This window comes from Theobroma umbraticum, unplaced genomic scaffold (genome assembly GCF_002168275.2).
Source record: "Theobroma umbraticum cultivar Fairchild unplaced genomic scaffold, ASM216827v3 scaffold_56.0, whole genome shotgun sequence".
NCBI lineage: Eukaryota > Viridiplantae > Streptophyta > Magnoliopsida > Malvales > Malvaceae > Theobroma > Theobroma umbraticum.
Genome location: NW_018397256.1, coordinates 13,526,788 through 13,540,831, shown reverse-complemented (window position 1 = coordinate 13,540,831; position 14,044 = coordinate 13,526,788). Strand labels below are relative to the sequence as shown.

At 35.1% G+C, this 14,044-nt stretch overlaps 2 protein-coding genes across 2 annotated transcripts; both read right to left on the bottom strand.

Annotated features, from left to right (window-relative positions):
* Positions 1-221: 221 nt before the first annotated feature.
* TAFII15 (TBP-associated factor II 15) lies at positions 222-2,890 on the bottom strand. Its single transcript, XM_021420863.2, has 6 exons — positions 2,699-2,890; positions 2,476-2,540; positions 1,842-1,904; positions 1,477-1,534; positions 1,356-1,406; positions 222-576 (listed from the first exon to the last, which is right to left on the bottom strand). Exons 1-6 carry the CDS (start codon positions 2,789-2,791, stop codon positions 496-498), a joined length of 411 nt encoding a protein of 136 aa, XP_021276538.1. The 5' UTR covers positions 2,792-2,890; the 3' UTR covers positions 222-495.
* Positions 2,891-3,907: 1,017 nt separating this feature from the next.
* Positions 3,908-7,444, bottom strand: LOC110411020 (NAD(P)-binding Rossmann-fold superfamily protein). The gene is made up of 10 exons (XM_021421007.2): positions 7,191-7,444; positions 6,801-6,918; positions 6,626-6,714; positions 6,022-6,077; positions 5,888-5,943; positions 5,589-5,682; positions 5,241-5,320; positions 4,988-5,030; positions 4,697-4,788; positions 3,908-4,374 (listed from the first exon to the last, which is right to left on the bottom strand). The coding sequence occupies exons 1-10, from the start codon at positions 7,235-7,237 to the stop codon at positions 4,195-4,197; spliced, it is 855 nt and encodes a 284-aa protein (XP_021276682.1). The 5' UTR covers positions 7,238-7,444; the 3' UTR covers positions 3,908-4,194.
* Between the last annotated feature and the right edge of the window lie 6,600 nt (positions 7,445-14,044).

Here is a 14,044-nt window from a genome sequence, read left to right as displayed (position 1 = left end):
CACTGGTCCCCCCGATTACCCGCTTTAGGGGGAGAGCAGTAAAAGACTGAAAAGACCAGACAAGTGAAGGGACTGAAGTGTCGTTGGGAGAAGCCCAAAAGCTTGCCAGCAGGACTCAAGCGGGCCGGGCCAACAAAAAGCAGGCCTTTCTATCATGGCCAAGTGAAAAACAAAAACGAGCAGCCCAGAGATGGATGACTACCTGACAGTGGAGGATTAGATAGAGGAATAACTAGTGACCATGTGGATCTTTCAAGATTATATTCAGATGCTACAGCCTTCTAGTTTTTGAGCACCGTAACAAATGAAATACCTATAGCAAGAACTGAAAATACAGAGATGTTATGGTCGTGACATAGCTAGTACTCTCAAACTATATTATCTTCACAGTCAACATTGAACAGACATTATGCAGAGACAAAGTGAGAAACCAGCTACAGTTGCAGTAACATCATTAACTAAATACAGACAAGTAATGACATGGCGCAACTCCAGCTATTCATCTCTAGAAGCAGGATCGATTCCGGTTGATGGGCTGTCAGCAAAATACTCCTGGTGTTTCACATTCACTCCATACTGCTCATTCAAAGAACACGACAATTATTTCTAGATACAAATAAAAAATGATTCCAGAAATTGATAGTATTAGTCGTTCAAGACATAAACAAAAGGCTTGAGCAATGTTTAAACATCTGACAATCCACCAAACGCTTCTCAAGCATAAAGATTGACTGGACACATTCTTCTATTTCTCAAGGAAATTAATCCACTCACGTATATGCCTAACCAGCTACAACATGCATTTCTCATCAAAATCTTGACAATCTAATGTTGTAAAACAAATAAATGCCTTGCTTCTGCTTAAACCTCTGCTCACAATGAATTAAAACAATCAGCTCTTATAGAAGATAAACAGGGATCAAATTTGTGCAGTCTATGATTGACTAAAAAGTTTTTTTTTTCTACATAAATAATTGACTAACTCCACTAGGATTAAATTAATTAAAAAACCATTCATGTTACACAAAAGGCAGAAGTTGCTTCCACGTTGCTGACTAGAGATGTAAACCAAAAATATTTCAAATCTTAACCACTCCTTCAAAGAAGTTTCAATGCAATAAAGCATCAGTGGTCAACTCCTTTCATAGCATTCTTTCACAGCACATTGATTTGTCATAAGAAGAGAATATATTAACAATCAGAATCAATCTAATGAGAAATTGAAGTTCCCTTCCATGAGCTACTTAGTGCTAGACACTTAAACATAATGATGTAGCATTTACGAAAGAATCCTCCACTTAACTTGACATAAGGAAATATAGAAAGAGGGGCAATATAGAAATTAAAATGCCTACCTCACGCAATGACTTTGAGAGGTCTTCCATTGTCAAGATTAGGCGCTTATCCTGTTCCAACAAGAGAATCAGACAAGCCAAAAAGGGCTAAGAACTTCAAAAACAAACATGGATAGATCACCTTTTGCTGCTTGTCCCTTTTGTCTTTGACGACCGAAGCCTGCCTTGCCTTGCAATGCCTACATTACGAGTAAAACATCATAACCAAACGTACTAACTTAAACATGAGCAAATCCAAACTGAAACTACTAAAACCTTTACTTATTTCTTTAATATCTCTCTTTCACATAAACAAATAACTGACAAATGCACATAAACTGACAAAATTAAAACTTAATCCTTCTCCTAACAGTCCTCGGCATTTCACAGCTTCTATGAAAATACTCCCAAACTGACAAAACAGCCTTGAAATTTCTGCAACATAATTTTATACATTCTTGAATAGAACACAAAGGGAGAAAGGGTTAAAAGTTTTTGGTGTCATACTGAAGTGCATCACTAGCAACCTCTGCAACAAACTTCTGAGTAGCAACAGCTACAAGCCTTATTCTGCAAAAGCACAAAAATAGTCAAAAACACAATCAAAGATAAACGGAAAAGAACATCGAAAGGTGAGGCTCATGCCATGAGTCAAATCAGAAAATACTCTAAAAGAATGCCCAAATCAAAAGGAAATCCCCTGCCACAAACCCCCACCCCTCTGTTTTGACATAGAAAGGTAAGCAAAATAATTCAGAAAACAAGCTACCATATATATATAAACAAAGCTCTTCTTGTTTTCTCATTTTGTCGAATATAGCAAACTAATGTCCTGCACCTTTATCTCATTTTCCTCACAAAATAGATAGTAATTAAATTTTTTATATGCGCCACACAGGGGAAACAACTTGAAGTTTCCATTAATCGGAAGCCTAGAACCAACTAAAAAAAAGATGGGTAACCCTAAGCACAGCAATTAGCGCAGAGGAACATAAATTTTCAAACTTTATCATCTTAAACTAACAAAGAATTAAAGATTAAGTAAATTTTCAAAGAATTGAATTTATTTTCTTCATATTTCCGTTTGGGCAGCCAAAAAGATGATCAAAAAGAAATCGAAAGAAAAAGGAGAAATACCTACAATCGAACATCAGGACATTGAACACCACTCTTGGCTAAGTAATGTTCCACCAATTCGTCAGGTATCTGCCACAAATCAATCAAAATGAAGGTTGAAAACTTGTTAGAAACGTAGATATAGCATACAATTTACAGGAATTCCCTCCTTCAAGGAAGCTTTTTTGTTCTTTTTGAAAGAGAAATAAAAAAGATTGATGGAGAAAAAGTGGAAACGAGAACGATACTGTGGGAGTGTATTCCATGAGAGAGGCCAGGAAATCGGAGAGAGCAGTGTCGTCGTCATGCTTCCCGTCGTCGGATTGCGGGTTATGGTTCATTCTCTGATTTTCTTTGCCGCTTTCCCAAAATTGTCTCCCCTCTTCTCTCCGGCTCCAGTCAACGTGGCTTGCGCTTTTTAATTAAAGAGGTAGACATCCAGATCCATTTTAACATCCCAATATAATGTAACACTATTTGTTAATTATTTAATTTCATTAAATATTTGATTAAATAATTTAAATAATTAAAAATAATATAAAAATTAAATTTATATTTATTAATTTAAAAAAATGGTTAAATGGTAAAAGTTAGGTTGAAAGTAAATACTAAAAATTTAAATATCATACATTACAAATTTTTGAAATATTATATATATAATATTAATTTAAATATATACATAATTCAATTAATTTCGAGTTTAAAATATCTTTAAAGTGATAGTAAAACTCACCTTAGCTCAAGTCGAGCATTAAAAATTTTATTCAAATTCATCTTATACCCGAATATATAATATCTTAGTCATCTATTATCGAGCTGAAAATTATATTTATATAATAATAACTTATTTACATATTTATTTTTAATTAATTTTGGGTTGAGGTCGAGTGTTACACATTTGACAGCCCACAAGGAGGGTGAAAGGCTCAAGACTACAATTATAATTATTATATGGTTCATTACTAGTATTACTTTTTTTTTTCATTTTTTCTTAAAAGAAATACTAATAACTTTAATTTATATTCATAATTAAAAAATAAATAAAAATATAATATTAAAAAAATTCTCTAAACTATTCAAAAATATTTTAATAAATCTTTAATCTTCTATTTAATTCAATTAAATTTTTATATTATAAAACATAATCGCACCATCATGTCACATCATCTTATGTTACAACACATCAACATATCATATAAATATCACATAATATAAAATAAATATAAAAAATACTTTGATTAAATTAATTTTTAATTATAAATATTTATTTAATTTCAAATAGAAATATAAAAATTTATATAGCACACATAATTAAAGAGCCTTTTTAAATATATTATCCTGAAAAAAATAAAAAACCAAAAACCAAAAGGCATAAACATAGGCCGCACGAAGCCCTAAGCTCCGTTGTGGCCTTTTTCGACTGTTATAGAACACGCACGACAGCTCAGAGACCCATAGCCAAAGTGAACATGATAAAAGCTAATGCTTGGCAATGGCAAGTGGCAACTATACTTCAAAGTTTCAGAAGGCCCAAAATAAAATGTCCCAAGCATTCCTGGAAAATTTTTATTGCATCAGACAGTGAACTAATGTTTCCTTGATTAGTTCATTATGTATCACAACTCCAACAGCAACCATTTATAAGAATTTACAATCAGCCAAGATGAACCTTTAACCGCTTGGATATCAACAGCTCTATACTTTGGAATGATAGGAAACAGTGAAAAATTCAAGTTCAACTAATCTATCTTGACATTTGCTGGCTATAGCGTTGTATTCCATAGATGTCTACAATGCCTGGGGGAAAAACAGGATCAGTTGCCGCTCTCACTGCAACCTTCGCGACGGAAGTTACATTAATGGGAGGAGTGAACAGCGGGCCAACAAGTGGAAGCTGGTTCAGTGGTTTTGCAAGTTGGAGAACCTGCAGAGATTGAAGAAGCTTAGTCAATGACTTATGAGACAAAGTTCCGTCCCCAGAAATCTAAGCTCAATCACATTACGTGCATCATCAGAGTTCAGCTGAGCATAGAACCATTTCCTCCATTGGGCAAAATTTCTTTCATTCAAGTTGTGATTTTATAAGTTTTTGTTCTTCACAAATTAACTCCTAATATACTAGGATAGACCATTGGACCCCGTGCTTTTTGCTGTTTGAAATTTCCAGTTTGGTCCATAGACAAAAGTAACTGAAGACCACATATACAAGAAAAACAAAAAGAAAAAGTTGAAGCATAGGCATTTACCATTTCCAGTGGAGAACCAACAACACCTAGAGGTAACTTCACACTTCCAACACTGCGAGTCCCGTAAATGAAGCCAGGCCTCAAAATCACTCCTGAAATAGAAAATGCAAAACTGTAAGTGATGTAAAGAACCATAACTACGTTTTTAGTCTACTTCACTTCTGTAAAAAAAAGTGATAAATTCATTTTACTAGCAACTCTACTATTAGCAATAAGCAAGTAAATAAGAAGCAATTCAACGCTAAGTGCAGAATGTTGCACTAATTACTGCAAGTGAATAAGAAAACCCACCTCCATAAGGAAATTTGGTCAGTAACTCTGTCTCAGCAGCTCTCTGCGCCAAACAAGAGAAGAAAAAAACAATTTTCCATGAGAGAGAGAAAATAATCAGCAGAAGACTTCTAGAACCATTATTCCACTTACAAATCAAAATCAATATTTCCATGTTGTATATGCTGACCTATCCATCTTGTGCAGAATGGTAAGCATAAATACAGACACCTGAACAGATGGCAATCAGCAAACAACAGCATAGAGAAAGTACCTTTCCCTCGTAATATCCTTGCAGTAAATAGTTTGCCAAGCCAAAATCAGCAGCAGAGATATAAATAAATCTTTTCACACCTGCAAGCAAATTTAAACAGCCAATTTAAAAAAAAAAAAAACCCTAGGTAACAGACCATATCTAATGTTACCAGTGACAAAGGCCAAGAGGCAAATAAAAATGAAAGAACACAGAATGAAAGCACCGACATCTGTGAACTTTTTTGCTATTTCTTCTCCCTTTTTTTTTATTTCTTTTTTTGGCAAAAGGAGTAATTCAAATGGAAAGCAAACAAAATTTTCCATCAGTACACCAGCTTCCCCTAAATAGACACTCAATTAGCTATACCTTTCTCTGCAGCAGCTCTGATTGCATTAATGCTTGCAGTCCCATTAATCTTATACATATAAGAATTGGATCCAAAGCCCCCAACGCAAGAAATCTAGAAAAATTAAACTTAATTAGCAGGAATAACCATACAATCAAAGATGTGAGTAAGATTCTAATTAAATCCAAAGTAAACCAGGAAATTTTAAAATGAATGCCAAAGTAAATTATAAACCAATTGTGCATCGCTTGTGCATGTAAATTTAGTTCAGATTTATTCTTAGTTATTAAGACATCTGCAGAGTTAAAGGACTACATACAACAGATGTCACTCCATTCAGAGCTTCCTTCCATGAAACAGATGAAAGAAGGTTTCCTGGAATGGCAAAAACATGTTAGACACATTATAACATGCCACCAATAAGATCATTACAAGTAAATAAAGAAAAGAAACCTTGATGCCATGTCACATTTTTAGCCCAAGAGTCATGTAAAGATGACCTGCCAGACCTAATTGAAAGAAGCAACCAAATTAAGGAGTTGAAGCAATACAAATAACTGGTGAAAAGGAAAGAGGGAGAGAGCACAGCACAACATATTAGGCATATTTTCACAAACCAATAATGTAAGGTATACCCTAGGCTTTAAAAAATGAAACATCGTACTACAAAGCATCCACAGAATGACCAGAGCTTATTTGTAGCAACGAACAGGAAGCATATTAGGAGAAAAATGAATAACCAGCCTTTGGAATACAAATACACAAATAACAACTAAAAGCAGATCCCTTTTTGCAGACATCTCTACAGTTGCAAACACTTCTGATGATATTTAAACATCTAATTTTAAAACACATTGCAGTTGAACAATCAGAAGTTCTTTATGTACTTTACTTTCCAGCAAGATCACATGGTTGCAAACACTGCCAGTTCATCCATTCGTCACGAAACCAGACTCACAGGAGAAAGAAAACTTAATTTCAAATAAATTATAATATTACATGAAGAAATTCTGGAAAATAATCATTTGTAGCAAAAATTTTGAGAAAATTTGAATACCTGCTGAGGCTGGCAACAGTCAGACCACGATTCAAAGCTTCCCTGCAGATATGGGAGCCAACAAATCCATTGCCACCCAAGACAAGCAGCTGAAATGAATAATACATAAATCAAAATAGAGGTATACATCATACAGAAAAAGCCAACATTACTAAATTAACAATAGTTTTAACACCTTTTCAGAAGGAGGAGGAGGTACATGTACAGTCTCTGCTTCTTCAACATTAAAAGGGTCATCAACCTTGTTAGACTCCGTTGAAAGAAATCTTCCATTCTTGGACCCACCCACTGCACTGTTTCATGAAAAAGGACAAGACCCAAAACGAAAATTAACCTTTTCATTTCAAACAGAACAAATCTTTGCTAACATTTTAGCCTCATTGGGGAGAATTCGGATTTCAATAGATGGCATAATCTACAGAAGTTAACATGAAAATTTATAACTAATCCAAAGAACCAAAAAACAGAATTAAATCTAGTTTCTGCCATCTCATCAATAACGATCGAATTCAAAAAGAAAAAAACATACGAATCAAAGAAACAGAAGAAAAGAATATAAACTTACTAGAGTCTAGAGAGCGAGAGTCTGGAATGGATCAAGCGTGAAGCCATGAAGCTCAGTTCAAATTCCTTTTCTTCCTCGATTACTCACCTTTCTCAATGGGATTTTTCTGAAACAAAGATTGCTTGAGAAATTGGAGGTTTGTGTTCTTCTTTCCCAGGGAGCCTGGTGTCCTAAGAACTGGAAAAGTCGGTACTAGTCAGGAACGAGAACTGAGCACAGATGGCGCCTGGCAGGTACGGTAGCGCATGTGGCTCATTTTAAGCCTATAGGAATATTTTAGTCAAACAGAAGGGGTAAGAAAGACCAAACATTAATCAAAATTGATGAATTCGATTTAATTTTTATTTTAATATTAATTTATTGGAAAAATCGGTGCACTCGATTTTTTCTGTTAATTTATTGAAAAATAGATTTTTATTAATAATATATTTTTAGATATATAATATTATTAATATGTTTAATATATATAATTATTTAAAGCATCTTGGATTTTTTTTAAATTTAGGGAAATGAGGATTTCAATTCTGTTTTTTAAGTAAAAAAAAATATATTAATCAATAAATCAAATATTTGGATATAAATATTTAATATTTTTAATGTAATATTATTGAAATATTAAATTAATTTTTATAAATTTATGTTTGATATATAAATGTTATTAATAGTTAAAAGTGATCAAACCAAAAGATTTATTCAAGAAATGTTTTCGATTATTTTCGACTTTAATGTATAATTCAGTCAACTTTGATTATTTATCATAAGAGTTTGATTAATTTAATGATTGAATGCTCACCCTAATTTAAGAGAAAGCACATTAGATTGCTTCAATTTTGGCGACGTGGCACAATCGCATTGATTTGATAAAATGGTCGAGTGGTACGGTATTAAATTGGGCCTAAGATTTTGGGCCGAGTCCAAGATCCAAATCGCCTCTTGGGGCCCAATTATTCTTGGTACATTTCAGCCACAGGAATTCTGCACTTTCTGATGCCTCACGCTCAGAGCCCAAAAAGCCCAATTTGAGTTCTTTAGCATGTGAGCTTAGGTTTCAGTTACTCTGTACATGGAGCTTCACATTACCATTTCCATAATTACTGAGATCTTAATTTCACCTGACTGCATGAATATCATGCTTAATATCAATAGATTGACTATTTAAATATTCAATTTCATTATAATTCAAAGTCTATATGAAATTCATGACTTTTTTCTAAATCATGACAATGAATATATACATATTTTTTATATATATGACATAATATTTTGTAATTTATTAATTAATTTTATCAATTTAATTTATAATTTTATACAATTAGGAGAGTTATTTTAACAAATATATCAGTTGATCAAGGCTTACAAGAATGTTCTTCCTTATTCGTGGGCACAACTCCAAGAATAAGAATAGAGGTTAAATTATTGCTCTTTGCCTAAAGTTTCCCGGCATTGGCACGTTACCTCTCTAATTATGCAAGAATTTTACTGCCCTTTTTAACGATACGAAGGTTCTCCATGGAAGGTTCGTGACAAGTTTTAACACAAACGAAAATCAAGTGGCCTGCATGGAATTGTAAGAACTAAAGGGGAATGACGAGGTAAAGCATAAAGCCACGACCAAGCTCCATGGCAGGCAGAGTGGCATCGTGGCGAGAAAGCTTTAATCAGTTCTGATAGCAACGGCACGGCTGGGTGGTGAAATTAAAAGGGAGAATAGCCACTAAAAGAATAAAGAAATATGCAGCAGCAGTGCACCGTGCACATTTTTCGCATGTCATTTCCCTTCAAGGGATTCTCACTGTCACAAAGTCAAATCTTTTAACTAAACAATAACCTGCAATGAAAGCAAAGAGGAACAGCTGTGTAAGTAAGTTCGTTCTCAACTTGAGAACCTGCATACTGTTTTTCTCCCAGGATGCAGATGGGAATTCCTGGAGGCTTTCAGGATATGTATGCTTAAAACCATTTACGTATATGAAACCCCAAAATCAAGATGTATTTGGTCTAAAAAGATAATGTAGGTGCTTGTGGTTTTAGTGCAGCTAGCCTTACGTAGAGAGGGGGGGGAAGGCCCGTCACAGATCCCATTCGACTGGGTTGGCAGCCGAACATGTATTCCGTCTTTTCTTTCTTTCTTTCTTTCTTTCTTCTTCTTTTTTCCTCCATTTTCTGTTGTGACAAAAGATTCCAACACCCATATCCTTTAGAGAAGTCCAAATTTAATAGATTTGTTTGGACGCTAACCTTTGATTAAATATGACCCAATCCAAGTGCCCTATCCACCACTCTGGGCACTGTCTAATTTTTTATCATTATAGTTAACATCATGCCAACATTTCCTACGATATAATGAGTACTTCATTAGTACTACCATGTTTTCTTTATCATGTTAATTAATTAAGAAGAACAAAAGAACGGATATGTGCCCTGTTGACATTAATTTAAGCTTCACGAACCACAGAAAGCAGCTGATAAATCTAGATTGGGAACTGATTCAGTTCATCACTCTCCCAACAGTATATTTTGTAGTAAAGGGAAAAGAAAGTGAATCAATTATTGAGATGTTTTATACTTGGTGGCCATTTAGTACAGATCGAAGATAAAGATTTGTTCTTCACTTCAACTCAGCTTCATGATTTTCTTATTGCGGATTATCAGGAATTGTATCAGGTTCTGAAATCAATAAAATATTACTACTCTAAATGGGATATGACCTTATCTCAAACTGCTTATCTGAATGGGATGTTAACCATCTTTAAGGCTTCTTATATCAGTTAGAACAAAAAAAAAAAAGGGAAAATCTGCAAATGTGATCAGTAAACTTTTCACACCAAAATCTACAGATATTGTGTGCACCAATGGTGACATATCACCTGTAAAATAATGATCTGGATATTTGGGTAGTAGTAATTCCAAAGCTTATCATGTGATTTCATTAGATGATATCCACTGGCTAAGTGGAGCATAATTTTCTTGTACCTTCTCATTGACATTTAACAATGGTACAGCCTCTGATTATGATTGGGAATATCATCAGAGTAAAACAAAGATTATGGTTAATTTAGAAACAAGGGTTTAAGTACAAAAATAGTTGGAATCTGATTATCTTACAGAAGTTTTCAAAAAGAAAGGTGACGACACCACCAAATTTAATCAAAAGAATAAGAAAAAGTCAGGGGCGAATTTTTCCAGATACAAGTGGCTTTTGGGTGCAAAAGAAACGAATAACAATTGATTTATAAATGCTTAAAAAAAAGGGCGGAATGTGGAAGCATCAAAAAAATTGATACAGACAAGTGTAGATAGGGAGAGAGCATTGTTTATGCAGAGATATGATTAAAAAGAAGACTAATGCATGATTGGGTTGATAAATTAGTTCATGTCTAAGCAAAATCCACTTAAAAATTAACTAGCAATTGTAAAGTAATTGCAATGAAAAGTTAACATGAAACGAGTTGGATACCATTTGCCAAGCCCTTAGTTGAAAACTTTTGCATGGGAAAATTGAGATAAAGTGAGAGCACTACAAAAAATAGGTATTTTTTCATAGAATTTGTCAAAAATCCGTCTGAAAAGAATATCTCCGATATATGATAGAGTACTAATACGACTAATTAAATTACAATTAAGCAAAAGTTAATTTCTTATATCTATATATATACCCTTTGAAGAAGCAAAATAAGAGAAAGAATGTAGACAAACAACCTGGATTTTGGGAAAGAGGGGGTTCAGAAAAGATTTTTCTACCGAAAGAAAAAAACGAAACAAAAGGGATAGCAAAAGTTTATGTTATGCATATCAGGAAGCTGCATTATTGTTCCATTCAGAGACAAAGGGACAAAAGCAAGCTAAAGCAAAAGCAACTCCGGCATATGCATGCAAACAAGTTACTTTACCCCCTGATGGGACTGCAAAGCAAAGACAGCTTGTAACATAAGTGATTGTCTGCATTCTTACTTATTTGGAATTGCTTCCGAACATTATTTTTCGGAGGTTGGTTCATGATTTCTACTTTAAAATTTTAACATTTTATGGAAGATTTAGATCAATAATTGATATATGATTCTGTTGACAAATAGGATTCGAATTCTACTATCTTCAGATAAAGGAACCCTTGGGCATAAACTATATATCAAAGACACCAAGAGTAAACGTGAAGCAAGCAACATAAGCTGGAGAACCAGATATTAGATAGAGCCAAAAGTCCTTGCAATTGCACTACCAGCTGCTTGATTTGGGGAGGGGAAGTGGAGGGTGATGGAAAATGAAGGACCTACAGAGGAAAAAGTAAACAGCTGTGCATGATTAAGGGACCCATAGAGACATAGTGCGGTGACCCTTTGCTCACTGTTCGGACCCTCGATGATTAGCTATGAATTCACCCAACAATCCGAGAGGGTGTGGCCAAATGCAACGAGCCAAAGTCCGAGAGTTATAGGACCTGCCTGGGGCGGGAGAGCCGGGTGGCATGCAAAAGCATAAAGTGCTTGATGGTGGTGGTGGTGGTGGTGGAAAGTCGAGAGCTAGCCGAGAGAGACAGACAGACAGAGAGCTTCGTGGTCTTTTGCTAGTGCACCAAAGACCCTTCGTTGTCCTCAAACTAGCATATTTCCCAAAGTTCTTTGGGTCCCATCCGACTCATTTCCCACCTGAGCTTTACTAGCTGGGGCTCCCCTTCTGGCTTCTACTGTTACCCAATAACACCAACTCTTTTTCGGATTATATATTTTCATTGCCTTGCTATAACTTAGAAACTAAAACTAATTCAAATCCGACCAACTCCAACATATACGGTACGCTAATTTTAATATACTTGATTTAGAAAAGAGTATAATACAATATTATATCTCATCCATCAAATAAATTTGGATTATTCATTTATAGTGTCAAAGGCATCGTACCTATCAAATTAAATAGAATATGTATCAAGAAAAATGTTAAAATGATTAATAGTTATTTTATTATCCAATGCGTTTGAGTAAAGTAATCGATTAATCCTATTTAAATTTAGGTCAAATTGATGAATTGCAAACATGAAATTGTAGTACTCAAAGTTATTATTTGACGTTACATTTGATGTAGTACTTCTATTATTGTGTTCAATAATTTCCCAAGTTTGAACATAGGATGGTGCTAAACATTGCCTTGCTAAGGTACGGAAAAGTTGGTACTCCATTTTGAACAGTTAAGCTAATGTACGGAGAACAGAGAGGTATGGAGACGCCATTACCAGAATTTTTGTTGGGTTTGCTGTCATGAGTCAAGGACAACAGCCCCCCGAAGAGAAGAAGGCCGAGAGGTTAATTTAAATAATAATATTGTAGGCCAATACATTCAAGGCTAATTGATCATCTTCTCTGTGAATTGTTAGTGCGGAATCTGGATTCTGATGCCTCCAGATATTCGTCAATGCAAGATCATTGTCAGAATGATGGACGAATAGTAAGGGAAGTGCAAAAGCTAAAGCTGACTTTGGAGGGCTCCGTGCGATTGTTGTCCAAACTAGATTTCACGGGTTAACCTGTTTCCTGTGATTCATTTAATGACCAACCAGAGCGAGCCATTCCCGGCTGGCGGTGGTCATGACCTGGAGTAGGTTAAGACTCAAAACCGGTCAAAGAATGGGCAATCCCCAACGCTCCCCAACCAATGATCATCTGACCATTGACTTTTGAAGGCCTACGGTGTTTTGCACTCAACAATCTCGCTCAAGGATTCACATGCCATTGACTCGTTTTGAGTCACACAAACAAGTACTTGTAGAATTCACATTTTGTGTGGTGAAAAATCATTGCCGGGGTTTTAATTATGATAGCAAAAAAAAATCTATCAGAATCTGCAATTTTCAAAGAAAGAAGAAGCTAATTGCTCCATATGATTCTTTTTAACTGATTGTAAAGGGGAGGTGGCATCTGCCAGAGCCGACTACTATTTCCAGGCTACCACTAGAGCTAAAGAGACACGGGCTAGCCAAGAGCCAACCGAACCCTGACCTAACCCTTTTCTCCCAGCTTTGAAAGCGCAGCTTTTGTGTCTGATTGTAATTTTCTACATGCATATCCTGATATCCATAACACTGCTGCAGCTTTTGCCTTTGGACTCTATACAAATACACTATCCATAGCCTACGTATAGTCTCCCAAAAAAGCCAGAACTTTCCTCTACAGATGCGGTCCGAATTGGGATTCCGATCATGACTATCTCTCTATGTAGACTTGTTGGGCCCTCTTAAGATGATACAAAATACACGCTGCAGCATGGCGGCAGAAAGCTTGCAGACACATCTTGCTACTAAGGTTTTTTTTTCTTTTATAATTAAAAAATAAGAGATTCTAACTTTAGTTTTTAAGAAGAGGAATAATACACTAATCAGTAAATTAAAGGTTCAAGTATGGTTACTAGCTTCAGGTTTTTATCCCATTCTGATAAATTTTCACCAGGTTTTTTATCCCATGAGAAACCTTCTCTCTGCCTGGTTAAATATTGCATTCGATACTTACATTAACACAAAGCAACTGTGGCTGAATTTGTAGGGGGGGGTATTGGAACATAAAGAAGTTAGATATCGATGGAGACAAGTTTGGCGGGGGTGATATTTTAAGCGAGACACCATGGGATCAAATCACAAAGCAAATTGACCAAATGAATGGAAAGCCACAACACCTTGTTGCCACTTTACCCAGAAGGCTTATGCATTATTATATTTATTAAATGATTGTGGTCGATTTTTAGCTATTCTTCTCCATCATCAGCAATGAAACTCAGTGCGTTTTAACTGTTCCCTAAGAAATATGGACCCCGACCAATACATCCACCCAATTGCCCGCCTCTTAATTACATCCCATGGGTTAATTGTTTCA

Coding starts and splice junctions, on each gene's coding strand:
- TAFII15 (XM_021420863.2), bottom strand. CDS start 2,791: ATGAACCATAACCCGCAATCCGACGACGGGAAGCATGACGACGACACT. Junction 2,541..2,698: donor TCATGGAATACACTCCCACA/GTATCGTTCTCG, acceptor GATTTGTGGCAG/ATACCTGACGAATTGGTGGA. Junction 1,407..1,476: donor AAAGGGACAAGCAGCAAAAG/GTGATCTATCCA, acceptor TTGTTGGAACAG/GATAAGCGCCTAATCTTGAC.
- LOC110411020 (XM_021421007.2), bottom strand. CDS start 7,237: ATGGCTTCACGCTTGATCCATTCCAGACTCTCGCTCTCTAGACTCTA. Junction 6,078..6,625: donor ACTGTTGCCAGCCTCAGCAG/GTATTCAAATTT, acceptor TCTTTCAATTAG/GTCTGGCAGGTCATCTTTAC. Junction 4,789..4,987: donor GACCAAATTTCCTTATGGAG/GTGGGTTTTCTT, acceptor TTTCTATTTCAG/GAGTGATTTTGAGGCCTGGC.